Source organism: Eschrichtius robustus, chromosome 1 (genome assembly GCF_028021215.1).
Source record: "Eschrichtius robustus isolate mEscRob2 chromosome 1, mEscRob2.pri, whole genome shotgun sequence".
Lineage (NCBI taxonomy): Eukaryota > Metazoa > Chordata > Mammalia > Artiodactyla > Eschrichtiidae > Eschrichtius > Eschrichtius robustus.
In genome coordinates, this window is record NC_090824.1 from 127,098,164 (window position 1) to 127,124,513 (window position 26,350).

Consider the following 26,350-nt stretch of genomic DNA (forward strand, 5'->3'; position numbering starts at 1 on the left):
CGTAGCGGCAGGGAGGGGTTCTTTACCGGGTCCGGTCGCTGAACCTCGGCGCTCGGTTTACCCCTGCAGCGACGCCCCCTGGTCCCACCGGTACCACTGCTGCTCCCGCCCCTTCGCTTCTCGGCCGCGCAATGGGCACCCGCGACGACGAGTACGACTACCTCTTCAAAGGTGAGGCCACGGGCTCTCGAACATCTCCCCCGAGTCCCAGTTCGGGGGCCCGGGACACTCCCGGGGGACCCGCCCGCGGGCTGCCCCTGCCCTGAGATCGGCCTTCCTCAGCCCTTCCTCTGTGTGCGGTTCGTCCTGCGGTCTCCCAGCTCAGCTCCTTTTCCTCCCGTCACAGAGGGGATCCTCACCACACAGCGGTCTCTTAGCGACCTCCCTAGAGGCCTGAGGACGCCTCAGAGCCCCTTCCCTGCGCCCTTCTCGCGGCCGGCTGCCGTCTCCCAAATGGCCTTCCTTCCTCCCCGGGTTCCAGGGCCCCTTCAAAGGGGCGCCCCTCCCACCGTCCATCTTTTCGGGTTGAGCGCCCCCTCCCCCTCAGTATACACCCTCCCTGAGCCCCTCTGACAGGCCCTTCCCTCTGCTCTTCACCTTTCCCTCGACGCACGCTCCCAGTACAGGTCTTTTTCTTATCCGCCTCCCTTTCCTCTCAGGAGAGCCCCTTCCCCTCCCCTCGGACAGACGCCTCTCCTAGCACTCTTCTTCCATGACCGGGGCCAGGCCCTGGTAAAAAGCCGCACGGGCCGGCGGCCCCACCCCCACCCGCCCCACAGTTCTCTCGGTCAGTAACCTTCTCGCACTGCCCTCAGCATTGGTAGCTCTTTCTCTGCCTTCCCTCCCCAGATGGTTGAAGAGCTCTCCCACGTCTCGTGTGCGACCCCGACGCTGGGGGGGTAGGGCAGGAGGGATCGTCCCAGCACCCACGCGCGCACTTGTCGCAGTGACCCGGCAGACCGATGTGACTTGCCACCAAGCCTTTTTTCTTCTACCCTCCCTTCCCAGCGGCAGCCAGCCTGGGATAGCTCTTGACTCTGCTCGAGAGAAGGGGTTGCGGATGGGTGGTGGCTGTTATCCTTGCCAGACCTGAAGGCCCAGTTCCTGAGCAGGAAAGGTTGTGCGCTGCACAAATACTAGCTTTCTTTATCGCTGTGGACTGGTTGCTTCCTGCTGCAACACTGGGAGGATCCAACCTTTTGGTGTTTTTAGAACAGGAAGGGAAGAGTCCTAGTTGGCCGCATACCTTTTCCCAAAGGTGGGGGGGGGGCGGCATGGGGAAGTTGTGTGCTCTTTGGTCAAATTAAATATTTTTCATAAGGTAGGGAAACATGTAGTGCACTTGGACAAAACATATTGGAGGGTGGGGAGTAAAAAAAAAGAATTGCTTATTGGTTAGTCCAGAAAGAATGGAAATAGTTTTTTTTTTTTTAATCAAAAATAACGGGTACAGTTTTCATTGAGAGAAGAGTACACTAAATGATTTTTTTGTTGGATGAATGCGCTCTCTCTGATGGTCTTTCTCTGCTCCTGAATTAGGAGGGCAGCCATCAGTAGTATGCTGAACAAAGATCATTACCAAGGAGGAAGAAGCCATTGCTATTAAAGCTTTACAGTGGAGGGTGGAGTTTAAAAAGAATGTTAAGCTTGGTGACTGTTTCTGACTGTGCCACTGGGTGCTAAGAATGGTTGACTAAACAAGCAGGAAACATTGCTTTACCAATACTTTGCAAATCTTGGCACACTAGCGGATGATATGCTCTTATCACCACTTATTCTTCTGGGCCAGAAATTTTTATATAGGGTGAGTACCTTCAGTATCCACTCCCACCCCCCTGATAGTGGAAAGCCATTTATGGAGAAGAGGGTACTTAATGCATTTTACAAATACAAAAAAGAAACATGGATTAGTTTGCACACTCTTGGCTGAAGGCATCTGAGGTCTGGTGCAGTTACTTAAATGAGACCCTGGAGACTGGGGTTTAGTCATTAAGGAGAGATTTGTTTTTTTAAACAAGGTGCAAGGGCAGTGGGCAGCCAGCTACTTTTGAAGTAATTAATTTAGGATGAGATAGACTATCAGAGTATTTCTCCTGTTTGTTTTAGACCTTGAATGTTGGTTATAGAAGTCAGTTATTTTCTCACAAAGAATACTCAGTATCCTGGATTGGCTTAAGAAATTTTAACTTAGCTTTGGGTTTAGACCATCCTACTAACAATGAGTGAGAGAGCACAGGGCTTTGGAATCACACAGGCCTGGGTTCAAATACTGACTCAGGTCTTATATTTGCTTTGTGACCTTTGGCAAGATGACTTTTTTGAGCCTCAGTTCCCTCATCTATTAAAAAAAAAACAAAACCTCTCATGGCTGTTGTGAGAATTAAATGAGACTGATTGTAAAATTTTAGCTTCTGTGAGGACTCAATAAATGGTAATAATGTGAAAGAAGTTACTATGGTTCTCATCGGTTTTTTTTTAAACCTTAAATCTATAACTGTAAGAGCGTTTAAGTATTAGTAAAGAAATTTAAAACTAGGACCTCCTAAAGTGTTTTATATTTCCATGGGTTATGGTTTCATGTGTTGTACATTTTGCTGTTGGATAAGGTGTTTTAAAAATTCTGCTGAGAAAGATTTCCACTTTTTTTAAAGCTCTTAAGGATATGAGTCACTTTTTAACTTCTGTGATGATTATATAGCCAATTTCTTATTTATACAATTATAATTTAAAGTGAAGCAACAATAATGTCATTTTAAATGGTTTCATTCTACATAGATTTATTCCCTGAGATGAGTGCAGCTGTCTAGCTGGGAGAATGCTTACCTAGCAAACTTAAGAGTTGAGGGAATTGTAAATTGGTTTGTAACTCTTAACCAGTGGAAAATGAAGGGATATTTTGATTGGTGTAGGATGGAGTGGTCCAAGTGGGACTGTAATGTGGGGAGAGCAGGAGCATTATTCTAAACTATGTATTTGTTCTTGAACATTAATCTTTAGTTAAGTTCAACAGTGAGACTTTTGGTGGAGGTGGGGAATTTTATTTTTTAAAACTTGACTTTTTAAAAACTTTAATTCCACAAATATTTACACACGATGTGGTTAAGGCCCTTTGGGACACATAAGTGAAGTGTGAATCAATCATAGTTCCTATTTACAAATATTGTGGTACGTTGCGGTGCACGGACTTCTCATTGCGGTGGTGGGCTTAAGTAGATGCAGCACGTGGGCTCAGTAGTTGTGGCGCATGGGCTTGGTTGCTGCGGGGCATGTGGGATCTTCCTGGACCAGGGCTCGAGCCTGTGTCCCCTGCATTGGCAGGTGGATTCTTAACCACTGTGCCACCAGGGAAGTCCTGGAGTGCTTTTTTATATTTGAAGTTTTGACCATGGCTTTAAAATGTAACAATAGTCAGACTTTGGGAACTAGTTAGATCACTTTACTCACCAGCTTTAACCTATAACCTAAAGTATTTTATAACTTCTTGGTGGGATTTGGTTTTGGCATAGAAATATCGCTCAGTATAATTAACTAGAACTTTCTTTTATGTCTTTGTTCCATCTTATGTTTGTAAAAATCAGTACAGAGTTAAAAATTGTTATCCTGATGATTGAAGTTGTGAAAGCCTGGAGTATTTGAATTCAGATAAGACTGATTTTTGTTTTGTTTATGTTAAGTTTACATAGAAGCTGCGGGCTTTGTGACTTGCAATGTGATTTAAGGAACCAGTATTAAGAGGGGCTGTTTAAACTCCTCTAGATGAATGCTTCCATTTGTGAACCTGTTACATAGAACTAGTGCTGTCCCTTTAATTCTTATGTTTTGAAATATTCTCATTTTGATTTTGTGTCAAGTTCAATAACTGGCTTAGATAAATAGTTTGCTCTAAGAGTCTAAATAATATTTTGGGGGAGTAGGGGAGAATTGTTTGGAAGTGCTGAAATTTTTGTTTTCCTTTATTTTTAAAGAGATCAAGTAATCGCCAAAGCATATGTGGCAATTGGAGAAGCTTCAGGGACCCTCTATGCTGTTATAGGTATTAGGGTCTAAAAGAGCCCACAGGTTTGATTCATCCTCCAGCTAATAGTATTAAGTATATAATGGGCTTCCAGTAAATGTTTGGATTAATGAATCCATGTCATGCACATTAAAAAAAGATTCTTTGGCATCTTTTACGCAAAAAAAAAAAAAAAAAAAAAAAAAATATTGTGGTAGACACCAATTCAGTCAGAGTCACATTTTCTGAAAATACCTGGATACATAGTCTACACCATTTTCTTTTCAGTCTCATTGAAGGTCAGTAGTAATTAACCGTCAGCTGATTGCCAGTGGGACCGATCATAGGAACTTTGCTGTCTTGCATCTTGATAGGTTTTCTTTCACAACTTTTGGTTGAGCAATTTGGGTTCTGCTGAATCTAGAAAAACTTGTCTAGACTTCAGCTTTATTGAATTTTAAAGACTTGGTGAGGTTGGACTATGAATAGTTGAAAGAGTAGAAAGATCTCCAAGTTTATTTATAAAAGCCAGTATGACAATTATCAGTTACTCCTTCAGGTGATAACTTTTAGGTCTGAGATACTATGATTGATTTGTTGAATTAAATTTTAGTCCAGTACGTTAGTTTGCAAGAGAGTGTGTAAAACTAAATGTGGTTGAAGAGTTGGAAATTTTTGTTAAATAACGGTCAGTTAATATGTATATTCTGTTTTTATGGCATTTAGCAGCCTAGTATTTGATATATAATGAACCAAATTTAGCATTAGATATTAGAGATGATACGTAAAATTCAGCAGATGAGGTTAACCAAGTGGTAATGAATATTATCAGGTTATTTTAGAAATGTGATACATGTTTCATATACAGATGCTGTTATTTAATTTATGCTTACACACACGTATATATATGTTATGTAGATGGCTATAGTTATAAAATGTTTAAAGTGGAAGTACTTTTAACCTAAGATACTAGTTATGGAAAGTATAGGAAAAACTGCAAATTCCTTTCTTGAACTATAGGATGTGATCATATAGTTTGTCTCATTTAAAAAAATCAATTAAGTATTGTGATCTTAATGAGAGAAACTGTTTTGATTAGAAATTAAGTCTGAGTCTATGAACTTACCGGTTTTTGTTTTTTTTAAAAAATCATAGCCAGTAAATTCTCTTCTGTTGTTTAGGTAATTTAATCCATTCTAGTTTGTTTATTTTTTAGTTAGCCTAAATATAACCTTTCTTGGTGTGGTTTCTCATTTGGCAACTGAATAGAAGCAGCTTTCCTTAGTGTGTCATTTCTCAGCATTATCTTGGCAGCGCTATTCTTAAAGAGCCAATACCTTCTGTTGTCATTTAAGATACAATCCTTTAACAAGTTGCTAGTCATAATTCTGTCAGCCTTGTCCATGTCTAGTTGAGATTACTATTTTATACTATATAAAGTATTCATGAATCTTGAATTATTTTCAGATAAGGGTACTAATTTTATGTTAAAATTAATTGGTTATATCAAGGGGAAAACATGCCCTCACTAAATATTTTTATGATGGCATAAAGATTTGAGGATGGGGAGATATTGAACATAATCATTAAAGTGGAGGTTGAAAGGCAAGAGACCAGAATTTGAAAGTACTAGAGTTTTTGTGGGATGGAGAAAACGTTCTTTGAGTTATTTATTTATTTTCCAAAGGCATTATCATTCTAGATGTTTTGCTCTTTGGCTTTAAACTAAATGACTGGCTTCTAAATCGATGTATCTGATGTATCTGAGTGCCTATGCAGTAGAAACGTTCAGCTTTTTGGTTTTCCCCTTCTTTCCTATTCCCACTTCAAGTGAGGCTTTTATACCTCAGTGCTAGCGTGGGGCCAGAAAAGATTCAAAGGAGTTTTCCTCAGAAGAACATCCAGCCTCTTACACTAAGAGGCAGCCGTGAGTACACCCTGCTAATAGGGTGGACTTGATTACTGAAACTGGGATTTCATTTCACATCTAGAATGGGGGACCTTGAGAACTAACATATCAACCAACTATCCTGTAAAATTGGAAGTGCATTGTTTTTGTACGTTACTTTCATGACCTTAGCATCTTCTTCCCTGGTATCCAAATTAAGCATTTACTGTATTATCTGTGTTTGCTGTAGTACCTCTGACACCTCTAATTGACTATATAACTAGAAATAACTATGCATTTTGCTGCATGGGGTCACTGCTGCTGGGATGATTTCTTGCTGAATCAGCTGATAGAGGAGGCCAGAAAGATATGCATTTGCTAATTGTACTCTCTCCAAGACTGTCCAGAGGCCAGCTTATATCCGCTCTTGTGGCAAGGAAGGAATGTGTAATGGACTCTGCCCTCTGACCTGAGTGCAGTGAGCTCCCACAGTTTTCACTGCCCTTGCCACCCACTACCAGATACCAGTCTCTTTAGTAAGGCATGGTCTTATTCCTGGTGTTATTCTTGCATGTTTGATTATCTAGTCCTGGTATCTAAGTCAATTAGCTAATAAGAACTAAGAAGTAGCATTAGTAGTCAACAGTAGGAATAAGTATAATATTTTCTGAAATCCTGATAAAATTTTTTACCAAGGAAAAAAATGTTATCAAGCTCAGATTCTGTAAACCTGTGAACTCATTTGTTCTTTAAATTCAGATAGAAATGCTTTAAAACAAGTTGACTGCCTATTTCCCCATTGTTTTTGAAGTGTAATATCACCTTAGGTGAAAAAGAATCCACTGTATCTAGCTAGTAAATAAACTGCCTCCTATAGTAATCATAGGAAATAAATTCATTTAATCAAACCTTTTTTTTTTTTTTTTTAAAGTCATTAAGTTGTAAGTAAAAGTGTAGGCCCTCCTTGCTTTGGCTTTGACTCAGAGTTATTAGTCAGCTTTCTAGGGCCCCTGTTAAACTTAGAGGGGTGTTTGTTTTTGGAGAGGTCTCTAGTCTCCTGCCAGTCTGGTAAATGTAACTATGAAGGGCCATTGTAGTTTCTGTGATCTGGGTGGCAAAGTTTATAAACTTGATGCCTTCTGTGTTACGTGTGTTTCATTTTGCCTAGGTATGAGTCCTGAGGTCATCCAGGCTTTGATGAGACTAAGTAGAACATACTTAAGGCACTAACATCCTTTGTTGCTTTCATGTCTAATACATTTTCATATCACAAATTGTTCATTTGGTTTAGGATTTATCTTTCAAGTTATTACCTTCTAAGGTAGTAAGGTTGGTATAGCGTTGATTGTTAAATTAATGCATTAGCCTGTCATCAGTGCCTAGTAGACCTATGATTAAAATTTGCATGTGTGAGACAGGATACTTTATCTGTGCTAAGCAGATGATGTATGGAAGTCACTATGCAGGTAGAAACACATTAAAAAGAATAAATTGGTTTTATCGATTGATAACATGGGCACTCAGCTCCACCCCCACCCTCATCCCTTTTTAAAAATCAGATGCCCTGTCTTTTTTGCTTTAAAACATGATGGCATTGTGAATGTGCGTGCCTCATTCATCTGACATTAAGTTCTTTGTCTTTTTAGTTGTCCTTATCGGAGATTCTGGTGTTGGAAAGAGTAACCTCCTGTCTCGATTTACTCGAAATGAGTTTAATCTTGAAAGCAAGAGCACCATTGGAGTAGAGTTTGCAACAAGAAGCATCCAGGTTGATGGGAAAACAATAAAAGCACAGATATGGGACACGGCAGGGCAAGAGCGATACCGAGCTATAACATCAGCGTAAGTCTCATAGTTTTTTAAGTTCTGTGAAATAGGCTACCAAAGTGAATTAGCTGACTTTTGGTATTGGGAAAAGGTACTGTTTTGTTTCCTTTAAAGAATTCCGGTATTAGGATTCTAAAATTTATAAGTGTGTTTAAATATATATATACATGTGTATGTGTGTGTATGTATATATATTCCATATACTTAGTCTTTTCTTGTGTTCTCTTCCATCTTGTGGTTGTTTTCTAATAGTTAAATACATGTTTCTGTTTTCAGATACTATCGTGGAGCTGTAGGTGCCTTATTGGTTTATGACATTGCTAAACATCTCACATATGAAAATGTAGAGCGATGGCTGAAAGAACTGAGAGATCATGCTGATAGTAACATTGTTATCATGCTTGTGGGCAATAAGAGTGATTTGCGCCATCTCAGGGCGGTTCCTACAGATGAAGCAAGAGCTTTTGCAGGTTAGTGATATGAATTCTGTGATATTACAGTGATTCTGTATTTCTTGCAGTTTTGATAACCCTCCCATGAGGGTAATCGGTTACAGTAGTTTTGGAAAGGTAGACATGAACGCTTAACAAGTATTGTTGTTTTGAAAAGTGTGTGATGACTGTACGACTCTTTTGCTTAACTTTGAGTTATTAAAACTGTTGTATTTTGAGTTTTTGCTGCCAAAAATTGAATATTAATACTGTCTTCTTTTCTCTCCCTGGAATGGGTAGATGAAATCTATGTTTATTCTGTGCTTCCTGCCTTTTTCCATTATGTCTGTGTTTTACTAAGGCTTGTTCTATGTGTGTCGGAAAAGTAGTGGCCCAGGGAGTGGTCAAGGACCAACAGGGATGTAGCTGCTTAGGAGTTGTAACTTTTCTGGCTTTATAGAGGATCTGCCTATCTATTGACTCCGTGTTGGTAGGGGCAGCCTACTAGAAGGCAACATTGTACATTCTTGACTAGTGAAAGTTGTGACCTTCCACTATTGATTATGCTGTGAATAAAATTTTCTGTCACAGTTTTTCAGTTTTCTAGGAGAGAAGCTTTATTTCATATAATACAGTCACAGAAATCTGAGTGAATCACATATACCCACCCACATTCATACCATAGCTATGTGGTTGATGGGGAGAAGCCCAGTAAGGGATGAAATTAGCTGAGTATTTGATAAGTTTACTACATTATGCCTAGTGTTGTTCATTGCTAGTGGTGGTATTTAGATGTAATGAGTATTTATTTTAATTAAGAAGTCAGTGAAAATTTCTCGCTGTCATTTTTAATCTACTAAAGTGGAAGTAACATGTGCTCTTATTCCTCAAGAAGCTGGGGAGGTCTTGGGCTTTAAAAAAGTTCTGTTACTTTCCTTTTGAAGGCTTTAATACATCCCTTGTATTAAAATTTGACAAGACTGAAGTTTTTGTGTCTCCCCACAGAAAAGAATGGTTTGTCATTCATTGAGACATCTGCTCTAGACTCTACAAATGTAGAAGCTGCTTTTCAGACAATCTTGACAGGTAAGACTTGCATTTTTAGATTATACCAGTGGGAATTTGAAGTATTAGGAAGGAAATTTAAACAAATTAATCAGGAAACTAAACTATAAAATCACACTGAGAATGACTATCATTTGAGAGCTACTATCGCAAGACCTGTTTAGAGTACAAAATTAGTTACAACCCTTGCTTGCTGAGCTTTAATCATCCTAATTCACCTGGTTTATAGTGGGAAAAATACTTTGAAAATAATTTGTTTACTTCTGTTATTACTTTGGTCCATGAATTCCATATTTCATGGTCATAAGCACAAAACAATGCTTAATGGTACTTTTTATAAGATAAATATTGAGATCCCATTTATGGAAAGATATGAATGCCCTTTTGAAATTCAGTAAAGAAAAGGCATTCTTGGTTCTGATTTGTTATAGAAGCACCCAGGGAAAAATATATTCTTAAAATCTTAAATGAGAAAACAAAAAGTAAAATTCTGCCATGATCTATTATTGGATAAGAAGCAAGGTGCCACCTGTGGAGAAAATCAGTCAGTGATTACATACTGAAAAGTTTAAATAGGTAGTGGGAAAGGAAAAAAATTCATGCTGTTTTGGAATATGGATGTGTAGACCAGGTCAACCTCAGGGATAAGAGGACATTTTATTTATGTTGACTCATATTTACCCTGACTTTAATAGAATGAACAATTCATCTGAAAGTTTAATCTTAACCCTCTAATAGGCACTTCAGTGAGTTGTTTTTAAGTACTTTAAAAATGTATATTACTTTACAAAATTTTATTTATTTGGCTGCGCTGGGTCTTAGTTGCGGCATGAGGGATCTAGTTCCCTGACCAGGGATCGAACCCAGGCTGCCTGCATTGGGAGCGTGGAGTCTTAACCACTGGACCACCAGGGAGGTCCCTGTATATTACTTTTAAGAACTCATAATTTAGAGTATAGTCTTAATATATAGTGATCTTATGTGGTGTTCTAAAAATATATGGAGAAATGGTTAAGTAAATGAGCTTCCAATTATAATGTAAGAAGATTTTTATTCTTCGTATGCAGCACTTGTATTGGAGACCAACAGATTTTAGCTTTTAAATGTTATTTTACTGTAAAAATGTAGGGAATAAAACTTAGGGTTTAGGAACATGGGCTTAGAAGCCTGACTTGGTTTCTAGTCCTGGCTCCTCCACTTATTAATTAGCTCTATAATCTTAGGCAAGTTACTTAACCTTTCTAGCCCTTAATTTCTTCGTATTTAAAGTTGAAATATGTTTTGGGAGTTCTGTTATTTTCTTTCAAGTAAGGGCTTGTATTTATAAATACCTTGTGATATGATTTGACTTGACTGTTAATGTTGTGACTTAAAGGTTTTTGTCTCTATAACCTAACTCATAGAAAAGAATTGTCTGTCATTGAGACATCTACTCTAGACTCCAAAAATGAGTACATGAGTTTGTACATGTAAAATACTTAGCTGTCCCTGGTACATTGTAAATATTTGATATCGGTAGCTAAATAGCAGTTAACGTATGAAAAAAAAACTCATTAAAAATAAACTATATTGATGATTTACATACCTGGTTTATTAGAATTCTTTTCTGTTATCAGAAAAATAGTAAATAAAGGACTGGTGCTAGGGTTGGATAAACGGTTTTTGGAACACAGTAGCTTTCTTTTAGAATCTTTGTGTCAACTTTCATTGCAGATTGTTTCAAACAAGCAAGATCTGATTGAATACGCAGTATGTCTGCAAATCCTACTTTTTTTCCTTTTTAAGCACTTGCGTGGTTTCTCTTGGGTCAATGTGTTGACTACTCAGTTGAGACCCAGGAGCTGTAGGTTTTACTTTTTATCACTTTGCTCTCATTCCATGTGTAACTAAAGTCAGTGAACCTCCCTAGTCCTAAGGTTCAGTGTCTTAACATGAGTGAATTAAATCATCTTCAAAGTCGGTGAGTCTCTTAAGGCCTCTGAAAAACCTCATTTGAAAAAACTTTAGTTAGTCCTTGTTGGGTTATTTTTTGTCCTATCAAATCTCTGCTACAATTCTAGCCCATTCTGATTTCAATTTATAGCCCGTTTATTCTCATATTGAGTGAAAATGAGGCCAAGTGTTTTCTTCCATCTGCAGTTAACTATTTTATGTATCATTTTGTAACATTGAACTTATGATCTGTTCAAACATGAACTAATCAATAAGCAGTGGTATATACTTAAAATTGATCTGTTTTGTCCTGAATGATGAACATCTGGCTGTTTCTCTTAAAATTCACTCTTGATTAAGCTTTTGTTACTGCTTAATTAATATTGCTTGAAAGCAAACAAGGCTTGAGCTTCACTTAGTACTACCACTTTTCCTCTCTATATAGCCACTATTTCCTCAGCTTCCTGTAATAAATCTCAGTGTTGATCTGTGGGATCAGAGATCACTGCATATGGCAGCAGACATCTGTGTTTTGCAAGTGTTAGGATGTTTGTGCTAAACTTTTCTATATAATAGTGGGAGTATTAATGCATAGGAAAAACAGGAAATAGAACAGTATTCTCATTAGGCTTAATTCTGCCTTACGTGTTAACAGTATTAAGGGAGCATTTATGTTGTATTTTGATGTTGCTGGAAGAAAAAAATAGCTTTTTACTTTTTAAGATGCAAAATTATGTATTAGAAAATGTATCTCCATTGTTACTTCAAAGTTAACCATGTTGCTTTTTTTAGAATTGACCCATGCCATTCTTGACATCCATGAATTTGACAGTAACTTCATGACATAATTTTGCTGATGGTATATTTAGGAGGTAGTTGGTTAGTGCATGAGTGAGCCTGATACATTGCTTAGCCTCTAAATTTCAGTGCAGCTTTGTTTTATTTCATCCTCAAGTTCATTGAGGGATGTTATTAATCCATATTTTCCATACTGTATTATTTTTTTCTTTTAACTTTGAATTTTGACAGATTCAGACTTAAAGGTTGCAATAATAGTACAAAGTATTTGCAAATACCTTTAACCCATATTCCCCAGATGTTGATATTTTACCACACTTGCTTTATTCTTTTTCTTCCTCTCTCTAAATATATAAATAATACTGTTTTTTTCCTGTACCATTTGAGAGTGACAGACATGCTGCCCATTATCCCTAAGTGCTTTTCAGTGTGTATTTCCTAAAATCAAGGATATAGTCTTTTCACAGCCATAGTACATTGATCAAAATTAGAGAGTTAGATAATAGTACCACATCAATGTTAAGCTACAGATCTTATTTGCCAGCTGTTCCAATTATGTCCTTATTAGCAAAAGACAGGCTGTAATCAGATCATACATTGCATTCAGTTGTCATAACTCTTTTTAGTTTTCTCTAATCTGGAATAGTTCCTCATTTTGTCTTTTGTTTATTAACATTTCTTGAAGGGTGTGGGTCAGTTATTTTGTAGTGTCCCTCAATTTGGGTTTGTCTTATGTTTCCTTGTGATTCAGTTCTGGTTATGTATTTTCAGGAGGAATACCACAAAAGTGTTCTCAGTGCATCATATCAGAAGGCTCATGATATTGGTTTGTCTTATTAATTACTGGTGATGTTGGTTATGATGATGTCCTCCAGGTTTCTCTGTGTAATTAATAAGTCCAAGCCATCTTTGTAGTACGGGGACTAAATTCTTAATTCTGTGGTTGAAAGAATTTTTTTTTTGGCCGCACTGTGTGGCTTGTGGGATCTTATTTCCCCGACCAGGGATTGAACCTGTGGCCCCTGCAGTGGAAGCATGGAGTCCTAACCACTGGACTGCCAGGGAATTCCTGGTTGAAAGAATTTTAGTTCACTTAGCATATTATCTCTTAAAAGTGAGGCTAGGGTTTTTCAGGCATTAATTTTATTGGAGTAGTGAGGGTCTTTTAATCAGGCTTTGATTCTTTGCATGTGGCAACCTTGTGTCAGTCAAATCAGAGCATTTTTTTGACCTTCAAGAAACTTACATGGTGAGCAGTAGGTTTGAAGAAGGTCTAACAAATTCTGACGTAGGCTGTAGTAGGATAACTCAGGTCTCTGCTATTTTCACAATTTTTGGAGGGACTGAGGAATTTTAGGTTTTTTTGTTCCCCAATTTGGAGCTATTGCATTTAACTTCTTTAGAATGTACTTTGAAACTTGATTCATACTTCCATTAGAGTAGAAATAGGCATATGTCGTTTATTTAACTTTACTCGGTTATATTTAAAGCTATTTTATATTAATATTTTACTTTATATTTAGCTCTCATACAAGAGATCCTGATATAAGAATGATAAAGCAGAATCCCTTTTCTTTCTAACCTTACCTGTCCTTTGGACTTCTTGAAAAGGGTCTGCACAGGAATTGGTATATCACATACATTTGGTTCTAAAGGAGAACATGCCCTTGAAAGAGGAAAATATTTGCATCTGGTTTAGCAAGTTATTAGTCCTGTTCCCCTCCCCCCACTTAAATAACCTTCTCTAATCAGATACCAGCTAGAAGGTACCTGCTTTATATTTTCTTATCAAAGTTTTTTTTAAGTGACACACCCAGCCACAAGAGATGTTAAATTACTTGTGTAGCTTCTTAGTGCCCATTCTAAGTGAAAGAAAAAATTTCTCCTAATTTTCTTTTTTTTTTTTTTTTTTTTAATTTTTTTTATTTTTTAAACATCTTTATTGAAGTATAATTGCCTTACAATGGTGTGTTAGCTTCTGCTTTATAACAAAGTGAATCAGTTATACATATACAATATGTTCCCATTTCTCTTCCCTCTTGCATCTCCCTCCCTCCCACCCTCCCCATCCCACCCCTCTAGGTGATCACAAAGCACCGAGCTGATCTCCCTGTGCTATGCGGCTGCTTCCCACTAGTTATCTATTTTACATTTGGTAATGTATATATGTCCATGACACTCTCTTACCCTGTCACATATCACCCCACCCCCTCCCCATATCCTCAAGTCCATTCGCTAGTAGGTCTGTGTCTTTATTCCCGTCTTGCCACTAGGTTCTTCATGGCTTTTTTTTTTTTTCCTTAGATTCCGTATATATGTGTTAGCATACTGTATTTGTTTTTCTCTTTCTGACTTACTTCACTCTGTATGACAGACTCTAACTCCATCCACCTCATTACAAATACCTCCATTTCATTTCTTTTTATGGCTGAGTAATATTCCATTGTATATATGTGCCACATCTTCTTTATCCATTCATCTGTCGATGGACACTTAGGTTGCTTCCATGTCCTGGCTATTGTAAATAGAGCTGCAATGAACATTTTGGTACATGACTCTTTTTGACCTATGGTTTTCTCAGGGTATATGCCCAGTATTGGGATTGCTGGGTCGTATGGTAGTTCTATTTGTAGTTTTTTCAGGAACCTCCATACTGTTCTCCATAGTGGCTGTATCAATTTACATTCCCACCAACAGTGCAAGAGTGTTCCCTTTCCTCCACACCCTCTCCAGCATTTATTGTTTGTAGATTTTTTTGATGATGGCCATTCTGACCGGTGTGAGATGATATCTCATTGTAGTTTTGATTTGCATTTCTCTAATGATTAATGATGTTGAGCATTCTTTCATGTGTCTGTAGGCCATCTGTATATCTTCTTTGGAGAAATGTCTATTTAGGTCTTCTGCCCATTTTTGGATTGGGTTGTTGGTTTTTTTGTTATTGAGCTGCATGAGCTGCTTGTAAGCCTTGGAGATTAATCCTTTGTCAGTTGCTTCATTTGCAAATATTTTCTCCCATTCTGATGGTTGTCTTTTGGTCTTGTTTATGGTTTCCTTTGCTGTGCAAAAGCTTTTAAGTTTCATTAGGTCCCACTTGTTTATTTGTGTTCTTATTTCCATTTCTCTGGGAGCTGGGTCAAAAAGAATCTTGCTGTGATGTATGTCATAGAGTGTTCTGCCTATGTTTTCCTCTAAGAGTTTGATAGTGTCTGCCCTTACAGTTAGGTCTTTAATCCATTTTGAGTTTATTTTTGTGCATGGTGTCAGGGAGTGTTCTAATTTCATACTTTTACATGTACCTGTCCAATTTTCCCAGCACCACTTATTGAAGAGGCTGTCTTTTCTCCACTGTATATTCTTGCCTCCTTTATCAAAGATAAGGTGACCATATGTGTGTGGGTTTATCTCTGGGCTTTCTATCCTGTTCCATTGATCTATATTTCTGTTTTTGTGCCAGTACCAAACTGTCTTGATTACTGAAGCTTTGTAATATAGTCTGAAGTCAGGAAGCCTGATTCCCCCAGCTCCATTTTTCGTTCTCAAGATTGCTTTGGCTATTCGGGGTCTTTTGTGTTTCCATACAAATTGTGAAATTTTTTGTTCTAGTTCTGTGAAAAATGCCAGTGGTAGTTTGATAGGGATTGCATTGAATCTGTAGATTTCTTTGGGTAGTAGAGTCATTTTCACAATGTTGATTCTTCCAATCCAGGAACATGGTATATCTCTCCATCTATTTGTATCATCTTTAATTTCTTTCATCAGTGTCTTATAATTTTCTGCATACAGGTCTTTTGTCTCCTTAGGTAGGTTTATTCCTAGATATTTTATTCTTTTTGTTGCAGTGGTAAATGGGAGTGTTTTCTTAATTTCACTTTCAGATTTTTCGTCATTAGTGTATAGAAATGCAAGAGATTTCTGTGCATTTATTTTGTATCCTGCTACTTTACCAAATTCATTGATTAGCTCTAGGAGTTTTCTGGTAGCATCTTTAGGATTCTCTATGTATAGTATCATGTCATCTGCAAATAGTGACAGCTTTACTTCTTCTTTTCCGATTTGGATTCCTTTTATTTCTTTGTCTTCTCTGATTGCTGTGGCTAACACTTCCAAAACTATGTTGAATAATAGTGGTGAGAGTGGGCAACCTTGTCTTGTTCCTGATCTTAGTGGAAATGGTTTCAGTTTTTCACCATTGAGGACAATGTTGGCTGTGGGTTTGTCATATATGGCCTTTATTATGTTGAGGAAAGTTCCCTCTATGCCTACTTTCTGCAGGGCTTTTATCATAAATGGGTGTTGAATTTTGTCGAAAGCTTTCTCTGCATCTATTGAGATGATCATATGTTTTTTCTCCTTTAATGTGTTAATATGGTGTATCACATTGATTGATTTGCATATATTGAAGAATCCTTGCATTCCTGGGATAAACCCCACTTGATCATGGTGTATGATCCTTTTAATGTGCTGTTGGATTCTGTTTGCAAGTATTTTGTTGAGGATTTTTGCATCTATGTTCATCAGTGATATTGGCCTGTAGTTTTCTTTCTTTGTGACATCTTTGTCTGGTTTTGGTATCAGGGTGATGGTGGCCTCGTAGAATGAGTTTGGGAGTGTTCCTCCCTCTGCAATATTTTGGAAGAGTTTGAGAAGGATAGGTGTTAGCTCGTCTCTAAATGTTTGATAGAATTCACCTGTGAAGCCATCTGGTCCTGGGCTTTTGTTTGTTGGAAGATTTTTAATCACAGTTTCAATTTCAGTGCTTGTGATTGGTCTGTTCATATTTTCTATTTCTTCCTGGTTCAGTCTCGGCAGTTTGTGCATTTCTAAGAATCTGTCCATTTCTTCCAGGTTGTCCATTTTATTGGCATAGAGTTGCTTGTAGTAATCTCTCATGATCTTTTGTATTTCTGCAGTGTCAGTGGTTACTTCTCCTTTTTCATTTCTAATTCTATTCATCTGAGTCTTCTCCCTTTTTCTCTTGATGAGTCTGGCTAATGGTTTATCAATTTTGTTTATCTTCTCAAAGAACCAGCTTTTAGTTTCATTGATTTTTGCTATCGTTTCCTTCATTTCTTTTTCATTTATTTCTGACCTGATCTTTATAATTTCTTTCCTTCTGCTGGCTTTGGGGTTTTTTTGTTCTTCTTTCTCTAATTGCTTCAGGTGCAAGGTTAGGTTGTTTATTCGAGATGTTTCCTGTTTCTTGAGGTAGGCTTGTATTGCTATAAACTTCCCTCTTAGCACTGCTTTTGCTGCGTCCCATAGGTTTTGGGTCGTCGTATCTCCATTGTCATTTGTTTTCTAGGTATTTTTTGATTTCCCCTTTGATTTCTTCAGTGATCACTTCGTTATTAAGTAGTGTATTGTGTAGCCTCCATGTGTTTGTATTTTTTACAGATCTTTTCCTGTAATTGATATCTTGTCTCATAGCGTTGTGGTCGGAAAAGATACTTGATACGATTTCAATTTTCTTAAATTTACCAAGGCTTGATTTATGACCCAAGATATGATCTATCCTGGAGAATGTTCCATGAGCACTTGAGAAAAATGTGTATTCTGTTGTTTTTGGGTAGAATGTCCTATAAATATCAATTAAGTCCATCTTGTTTAATGTATCATTTAAAGCTTGTGTTTCCTTATTTATTTTCATTTTGGATGATCTGTCCATTGGTGAAAGTGGGGTGTTAAAGTCCCCTACTATGATTGTGTTGCTGTCGATTTCCCCTTTTATGGCTGTTAGTATTTGCCTTATGTATTGAGGTGCTCCTATGTTGGGTGCATAAATATTTACAATTGTTATAGCTTCCTCTTGGATCGATCCCTTGATCATTATATAGTGTCCTTCTTTGTCTCTTGTAATAGTCTTTATTTTAAAGTCTATTTTGTCTGATATGAGAATTGCTACTGCAGCTTTCTTTTGATTTCCATTTGCATGGAATATCTTTTTCCATCCTCTCACTTTCAGTCTGTATGTGTCTCTAGGTCTGAAGTGGGTCTCTTGTAGACAGCATATATATGGGTCTTGTTTTTGTATCCATTCAGCCAGCCTGTGTCTTTTGGTGGGAGCATTTAATCCATTTACATTCAAGGTAATTATCGATATGTATGTTCCTATTCCCATTTTCTTAAATGTTTTGGGTTTGTTATTGTAGGTGTTTTCCTTCTCTTATGTTTCTTGCCTAGAGAAGTTCCTTTAGCATTTGTTGTAAAGCTGGTTTGGTGGTGCTGAACTCTCTCAGCTTTTGCTTGTCTGTAAAGGTTTTAATTTCTTCATCGAATCTGAATGAGATCCTTGCTGGGTAGAGTAATCTTGGTTGTAGGTTTTTCTCCTTCATCACTTTAAGTATATCCTGCCACTCCCTTCTGGCTTGCAGAGTTTCTGCTGAAAGATCAGATGTTAACCTTATGGGGATTCCCTTGTGTGTTATTTGTTTTTTTTCCCTTGCTGCCTTTAATATGTTTTCCTTATATTTAATTTTTGACAGTTTGATTAATATGTGTCTTGGCGTGTTTCTCCTTGGGTTTATCCTGTATGGGACTCTCTGTGCTTCCAGGACTTGATTAACTATTTCCTTTCCCATATTAGGGAAGTTTTCAACTATAATCTCTTCAAATATTTTCTCAGTCCCTTTCTTTTTCTCTTCTTCTTCTGGGACCCCTATAATTCGAATGTTGGTGTGTTTAATGTTGTCCCAGAGGTCTCTGAGACTGTCTTCAGTTCTTTTCATTCTTTTTGCTTTATCCTGCTCTGTAGTAGTTATTTCCACCATTTTATCTTCCAGGTCACTTATCCTTTCTTCTGCCTCAGTTATTCTGCTATTGATCCCATCTAGAGTATTTTTAATTTCATTTATTGTGTTTTTCATCATTGCTTGGTTCCTCTTTAGTTCTTCTACGTCCTTGTTAAATGTTTCTTGCATTTTGTCTATTCTATTTCCAAGATTTTGGATCATCCTTACTATCATTATTCTGAATTCTTTTTCAGGTAGACTACCTATTTCCTCTTCATTTGTTAAGTCTGGTGTGTTTTGACCCTGCTCCTTCATCTGCTGTGTGTTTTTCTGTCGTCTCATTTTGCTTATCTTACTGTGTTTGGGGTCTCCTTTTCACAGGCTGCAGGTTCGTAGTTCCCGTTGTTTTTGGTATCTGTCCCCAGTGGCTAAGGTTGGTTCAGTGGGTTGTGTAGGCTTCCTGGTGTAGGGAACTAGTGCCTGAGCTCTGGTGGATGAGGCTGGATCTTGTCCTTCTGGTGGGCACATCCACGTCTGGTGGTGTATTTTGGGGTGTCTGTGGCCTTATTATGATTTTAGGCAGCCTCTCTGCTAATGGATGGGGCTGTGTTCCTGTCTTGCTAGTTGTTTGGCATAGGGTGTTCAGCACTGTAGCTTGCTGGTCATTGAGTGATGCTGGGTCTTGATGTTGAGATGGAGATCTCTGAGAGATTTTTACCGTTTGGTATTACGTGGAGCTGGGAGGTCTCTTGTGGACCAGTGTCCTGAAGTTGGCTCTCCCACCTCAGAGGCACGGCCCTGATGCCTGGCTGGAGCACCAAGAGCCTTTCGTCCACACGGCTCAGAGTAAAAGGGAGAAAAAATAGAAAGAAAGAAAGAAAGAGGCTATAATATAGTGAAGTAAAATAAAGCTATTGTAAAGCAAAGCTATACAGGCAAAATCTCACCCAGAAGCATATACATATACACTCACAAAAAAAAAGGAACAGGGGAAAAATTAATATATCCTGCTCCCAAAGTCCACCTCCTGAATTTGGGATGATTCGTTGTCTATTCAGGTATTCAACAGATGCAGGCACATCAAGTTGTTTGTGGAGTTTTAATCCGCTGCTTCTGAGGCTGCTGGGAGAGATTTCCCCTTCTCTTCCCTGTTCACACAGCTCCTGGGGTTCAGCTTTGGATTTGGACCCGCCTCTGCTTGTAGGTCGCCTGAGGGCGTCTATTCCCCGCCCAGACAGAACGGGGTTAAAGGAGCAGCTGCTTTGGGGGCGCTGGCTCACTCAGGCCGCGGGGAGGGAGGGGTACGGAGGAGGCGGGGCGAGCCTGCGGCAGCAGAGGCCGGCGTGACGTTGCACCAGCCTGAGGCGCGCAGTGCATTCTCCCGGGGAATTTGTCCGGGGATCACGGGACCCTGGCAGTGGCGGGCTGCACTGGCTCCCGGGAGGGGCGGTGTGGAGAGTGACCTGTGCTCACACACAGGCTTTTTGGAGGCGGCAGCAGCAGCCCCAGCGTCTCACGCCCGTCTCTGGGGTCCGCGCTGATCGCTGCGGCTCGCGCCCTTCTCTGGAGTTCGTTTAGGCGGCGCTCTGAATCCCCTCTCCTTGCGCGCAGAGAAGCAAAGAGGCAAGAAAAAGTCTCTTGCCTCTTCGGCAGCTGCAGACTTTTTCCCGGTCTCCCTCCCAGCCAGCTGTGGTGCGCTAACCCCTTCAGGCTGTGTTCACGCCACCAGCCCCAGTCCTCTCCCTGCGATCCAACCGAAGCCCGAGCCTCAGCTCCCAGCCCCGCCTGCCCCGGCGGGGGAGCAGACAAGCCTCTCGGGCTGGTGAGCGCTGCTCGGCGCCGAGCCTCCGTGCGGGAGTCTCTCCGCTTTTTCCTCTGCGCCCCTGTTGCTGTGGGATCCGCGCTGTTAGCTGCGGCTCGCGCCCGTCTCTGAAGTTCGTTTAGGCGGCGCTCTGAATCCCCTCTCCTCGCGCACCAGGAAACAAAGAGGGAAGAAAAAGTCTCTTGCCTCTTCGGCAGCTGCAGACTTTTTCTCGGACTCCCTCCCGGCTAGCTGTGGTGCGCTAACCCCTTCAGGCTGTGTTCACGCTGCCAATCCCAGTCCTCTCCCTGCGATCCGACCTAAGCCCGAGCCTCAGCTCCCAGACCCCGCCCGCCCCGGCGGGGGAGCAGACAAGCCTCTCGGGCTGGTGAGTGCTGGTCGGCACCGCTCCTCCGTGCGGGAGCCTCTCCGCTTTGCCCTCCGCACCCCTGTGGCTGCGCTCTCCTCCGTGGCTCCGAAGCTTCCCCCCTCTGCCACCCGCAGTCTCTGCCCGCGAAGGGGCTTCCTAGTGCGTGGAAATCTTTCCTCCTTCACAGCTCCCTCCCACTGGTGCAGGTGCCGTCCCTATTCTTTTGTCTCTGTTATTTCTTTTTTCTTTTGCCCTACCCAAGTACGGGGGGAGTTTCTTGCCTTTTTGGAGGTCGGACGTTTCTGCCAGCGTTCAGTGGGTGTTCTGTAGGAGCAGTTCCACGTGTAGATGTATTTCTACTGTATCTGTGGGAAGGAAGGTGGTCTCCGCGTCTTACTCTTCCGCCATCTTCTCTCCTCCCCTCTCCTAATTTTCTGATCAACACTTTCCTTTTTCTTTGTTGCCTTGGGTGGCATTTTTATTAGCGGACATCTTTTTGGTGACTGGAGCAATGTAGTAATAATCTACTTCTACAAAACAGTATGCAGTACTTGCAGGCAGTTTTATAACACTGCTCAAATTTCTTTCCTTGTAATGAGATCTCTTTAATTATTTACCTTTCTGTGTTCTCTGAGAACTCTGCTTTTTCCTTTCTTACAGTATTTGCTTTTTATTTAAGAACCTGCAAAATAATTTTTGTTTTGGTTCCCCTAACGTAATATTCAAAACCACTTGTAAAGAAGTTAAATTTGTAGAGGGTCACATTTAATCATTTGCACTTGAGAAAGAAGAGCCTTCCAGTTTGGGATTAGAGAGAAAACATAAAGAATAAAGAATGAATGGTATAGTTTTACAGTAAGTTGATGATTATCTTTACTTCTTAGTCACTAGCCTGATTGAATGACTGTCTTTCTCTTTACCCTAGACACTCTGGTCCCATCCCTTTTTTTAATTTCTTTTTAAATTAATTAATTAATTTATTCTTGGCTATGTTGGGTCTTCGTTGCTGCACGCGGGCTTTCTTAGTCTACTCTTCGTGGCGGTGCGCGGGCCTCTCATTGCGGTGGCTTCTCTTGTTTTGGAGCACGGGCTCTAGGCATGCAGGCTTCAGTAGTTGTAGCACACGGGCTCAGTAGTTGTGGCTCGCGGGCTCTAGAATGCAGGCTCAGTAGTTGTGGCGCACGGGCTTAGTTGCTCCGCAGCATGGGGATCTTCCCGGACCAGGGCTCGAACCCGTGTCCCCTGCATTGGCAGGCAGATTCTTAACCACTGCACCACCAGGGAAGCCCCGGTCCCATCCCTTTTTAATGAAAAGAATTCAAATGAAGACCCCACGTCCTGCATATCTTTTTTTCTTTTTAAAACTCTAGTCAGTAACCTTTCTTTATTGGAATCTAATTTTTTCTCTTGGTGCTTCTTCACCTTTGAACTACTGTCAACCTTCTGAAACATAAGTTTTAGCCACCTGCTTCCCCCAAAAAAGCATAAGAGAAGGCACACGAGCTGTCAGTGTTTTTGTTAGTTTACATATTCAGTTGATTACAGTTTGCTGTTATTCAACTTTAGGGAAATTAGTTTTTAACTTGGAAAAAATGTATTAATTTAGTTAATACATTTCCTTTTCTTTAACTTTTTTGTTATGGAAAATTTTCAGCATACCAAAAGTAGGATACTATCATGAGCTCCCATGTAGCCATCAACAACCGTCAGTTCAGAGCCAATCTTTCCTCCACCTACTCCCTCCCCCGTTATTTTGAAACAAATCCCAGATATTACATCATTATATTTGTAAACATTTTATGATGTATATTTAAAAGGTAGGACTTAAACCTGTAACAACAAAGCCATTTAAAAACTGGCAGTAATTCCTTATTGTCTTCTATTATCCAAACAATATTAAAATTTCCTGTCTCAAATTTTAACAGTTCAACCTAGAATCCAAATGATGTTCGTACATTTGAAAATATGATTCCACTTTCTTTTTTTCCCCCATAACTTTATATTTTAAAAATTTTCAAATATTACAGAAGTAATACAGTGAACACCCATATATCTTTCATCTAAAATCCTCAGTTATTAACATTTTGCCACATTCGGTTTATTTCTATATGTGTAAATATACTTTTCTTCCCCTTTGCTCAATCTTTGGAAAGCAAACTGTAGACATTATGGCACTTTACTACTAACCACTGGAGCATTTTACCTCCTCAGAAAAAGGCATTCTCCTACATAATCACAATACCGTATATCGTATCCAAGAACTTTTTTTACATAGTATTATCTAATGTGCAAGTTCATATTCAGATTTCTCCAACTGTACTAATAATGTCTTTTATAGATTTGGTTTTTACAGTTTAAACCTAGGATCCGGTCAAGGAAAACACATTGCATTGATGGAATTGTTACATATCTGGGTACTGAATAGAGTAGCCACTCGCTACGGGTTGTTATTGAGCACTTGAAATATGGCTATTGGACTGAGGAATTGGATTTTGAATTGTGTTTATTTAATTTAAATAGGTGGTTAACGTATATTTAATATAAATAGGTGGGCTGTAGCCCACATCTAAAGCATTTATTCTCATCTTTTAAATGTATTTTGTGGCAGTAACTTTTTTTGAAGAGTCTTGGCCAGTTGTCTTATAGAATGTCCCTCAGTCTGGATTTATCTAACTGTTTCCTCATGATAAATTCATTTTAAACATTTTTGGTAGGAATACACAGGTGTCATTCATAGGAATATATTATACTTCATAGTCCATCATAATAGGAGGCATATCATGTCAATTTGTCCCATTTTTAGAATTCCCTTACCTTTTTTTTTTTTTAGAAATTCACGTTCTTTTATTTATTTATTTATTTATTTTATTTATGACTGTGTTGGGTCTTCGTTTCTGTGCGAGGGCTTTCTCTAGTTGTGGCAAGTGGGGACCACTCTTCATCGCGGTGCGCGGGCCTCTCACCATCGCGGCCTCTCTTGTTGCGGAGCACAGGCTCCAGACGCGCAGGCTCAGTAGTTGTGGCTCACGGGCCCAGTTGTTCTGTGGCATGTGGGATCTTCCCAGACCAGGACTCGAACCCGTGTCCCCTGCATTGGCAGGCAGATTCTCAACCACTGCGCCACCAGGGAAGCCCAGAATTCCCTTACCTTTTGAGGGTGGTTTTTTTTTTTGGAGGGAGCACTTTGAGAACAAAGATAAGATACATTCTTTGTTTGTAAGGAGTTTATATAGTCAGAGGGAGCTACTTTTAGGCAGTGCACTGTAAGACCGAATACAATATATTAAATAAGGATACTTGGCTGTAGAGGAATTTAATAACATTTATTCGTGTACTTAGTTATCAAACCCCTACTATATGCTGGAGATACAGCAGTGAATAAGGTAGATACAGTTTTGGTCCTTATAGTTTGTTGACTGAAAAAAATGCACAACCTAAAAATTGAGAATTATGTCTTATTTGGCGGACTTGCTGAGGACTTAAGCCCGGGAGGCAGCTTCTCAGATAGCTCTGAGAGACTGTTCCGAAGAGGTAAGGGAGGAACCAGGATATACAGGAGTTTCATGAACAAAAACTAGGTAGTCTGGAACATCAAAAGATTCCTGTTAATTAAAGAAAACCAGACATCTCAAGTTAATGAATATAGGGCTTTTCTTTGTATGGGAAGATGCAGGAGTCTGGGCTCATTGAAATTATTCCTTTGATATGCACCTTAACTATCTAGGGCCAGTATCCTACTTTTCTCCATCCTGAATTCCCTCGGGGTGCACCGTGGGAGAGGGGGGCAGCTGCAGTGGCTGATGGCTTGATGGCCCATCATCCTTTGTTTACTGATTCGGCAGGCGACATTCCTCATCCACTAGTTTGTTTAGTGGAAAAGGTAGATGCTAAACAATTAGTTTTGATAAGTGTCATAGAAAATCTTAAGTTGCTTGATTTGAATAATTATTTCATTACAGTTTAACTTTAGTTCAGGAGGCACTGATAAACATTATCTTTCCGTTCTTCTTTTCCAAGAGTTCTTTGGGATTTTGACTTGTTTATGAAGTTGTATGCTTCCGTATGTAGCCAACACAAATACCTACTGTGTCTGATAATGCAGATTTAAATATTTTTCTGTGGTACAGTGTCAATGTATGTAGGTTTTTTTGGTAAGGGTAGAAATTTAGATCTAAGCCCATAAACTGTGTAATCTCTTTAGACCAAAATTTATTTAACTGATTGGGAAACCTTTCCCTCTGAAATGGAAAACCTTTATTTCTCTTCTTACCCTAAGGGAAATTGTTGTGAAATAATGGGTTGACTCGAATCAGTGGCTGTTTGAAAATAAAACTTTGAGTATATGCAGTCTGTGTTTAGTTTATTTGCATTTTTTTCTCTTATGAATATAACTTCTGCCTCTGTGTATCTTTTTAATCAACGATTTATGGGTCTGTTCACACTGGGTGTTGCTGTTTCTTTTTTTTTACCCAGAGATATACCGCATTGTTTCCCAGAAGCAAATGTCAGACAGACGTGAAAATGACATGTCTCCAAGCAACAATGTGGTTCCTATTCATGTTCCACCAACCACTGAAAACAAGCCAAAGGTGCAGTGCTGTCAGAACATATAAGGCGTTTCTCTTCTCCCCTAGAAGGCTGTGTATAGTCCAATTCCCAGGTCTGAGATTTAAATATATTTGTAATTCTTGTGGTCATTTTTGTGTTTTATTACTTCCTCATACTTATGAATTTTTCCATGTCTTAAGTCTTTAGATTTTAGCTTTATAAAATCATCCACTTGTCCCGAATGACTGCAGCTTTTTTTTCATGCTATGGCTTCACTAGCCTTAGTTTAATAAACTGAATGTTTGGATTCCTCAATTATTGTTTACTTTTCATCATGGAAGCTGTCACTGTAGGACATAATATAACTTGATCCCTTGAAGCTCAGACCTGTTGGTCTTGATTAAATCAAATTAAGAAGACTGTAGAAATAAGCTATCATTTTGCCACAGAGCAGCTTATAATTAATACACTCTTCTCTCAGTGCAGTGTATATTTCCATAAATCTAAGAATTGCCCTATAAACATAGCAGAATTTTGAGAGCTTGAAAATTTTCCATTATTCTGGAAGTCAATTTCTAACATGCCTTAATAGTAGTTTAGTAAATTTTGTTTTTTAATTTTTGTAAACATCAAAGTTGATTAGAGAGGGGGGCACTTTTTTCTGGACAAGAATTATCTTAATAAACACAAAAGACTGTGATGATTTCAGTAGCAGTATGGTTATGGGGCCATATGTTAAACAATGCTGCCTGGCAGGCTGGGAACTGGAGAGACTGGTGGAATTCCACATGAGGTGCCTCTGTTACAGTAATCAGGCAGCCCAAGTCATTTAACTTATCTAATTTCCCAGCAGTAGATTGTGTGGCATTTTATTGCTCAGGCAATAACTGGTTTAATGCTCTTAGTATCCAATGGTGAAGTGTTAATTTTATCTTAAAACCTTCCAGTAAATGAAATGCAACCTA

The 26,350-nt window shown here is 39.3% G+C and overlaps 1 protein-coding gene across 1 annotated transcript; it reads left to right on the forward strand.

Annotated features, from left to right (window-relative positions):
* Nucleotides 1–25,534, forward strand: RAB11A (RAB11A, member RAS oncogene family). Its single transcript, XM_068554053.1, has 5 exons — nt 1–171; nt 7,529–7,724; nt 7,986–8,179; nt 9,146–9,226; nt 25,311–25,534. Exons 1-5 carry the CDS (start codon nt 132–134, stop codon nt 25,448–25,450), a joined length of 651 nt encoding a protein of 216 aa, XP_068410154.1. The 5' UTR covers nt 1–131; the 3' UTR covers nt 25,451–25,534.
* Nucleotides 25,535–26,350: the final 816 nt, after the last annotated feature.

Bases quoted from the DNA above. Each gene is read 5' to 3' on its own strand.
- RAB11A (XM_068554053.1), top strand. From the start codon at position 132: ATGGGCACCCGCGACGACGAGTACGACTACCTCTTCAAAG. The intron at 7,725-7,985 runs GTAAGTCTCATA...TTCTGTTTTCAG, and splicing joins TACCGAGCTATAACATCAGC to ATACTATCGTGGAGCTGTAG. The intron at 8,180-9,145 runs GTTAGTGATATG...GTCTCCCCACAG, and splicing joins TGAAGCAAGAGCTTTTGCAG to AAAAGAATGGTTTGTCATTC.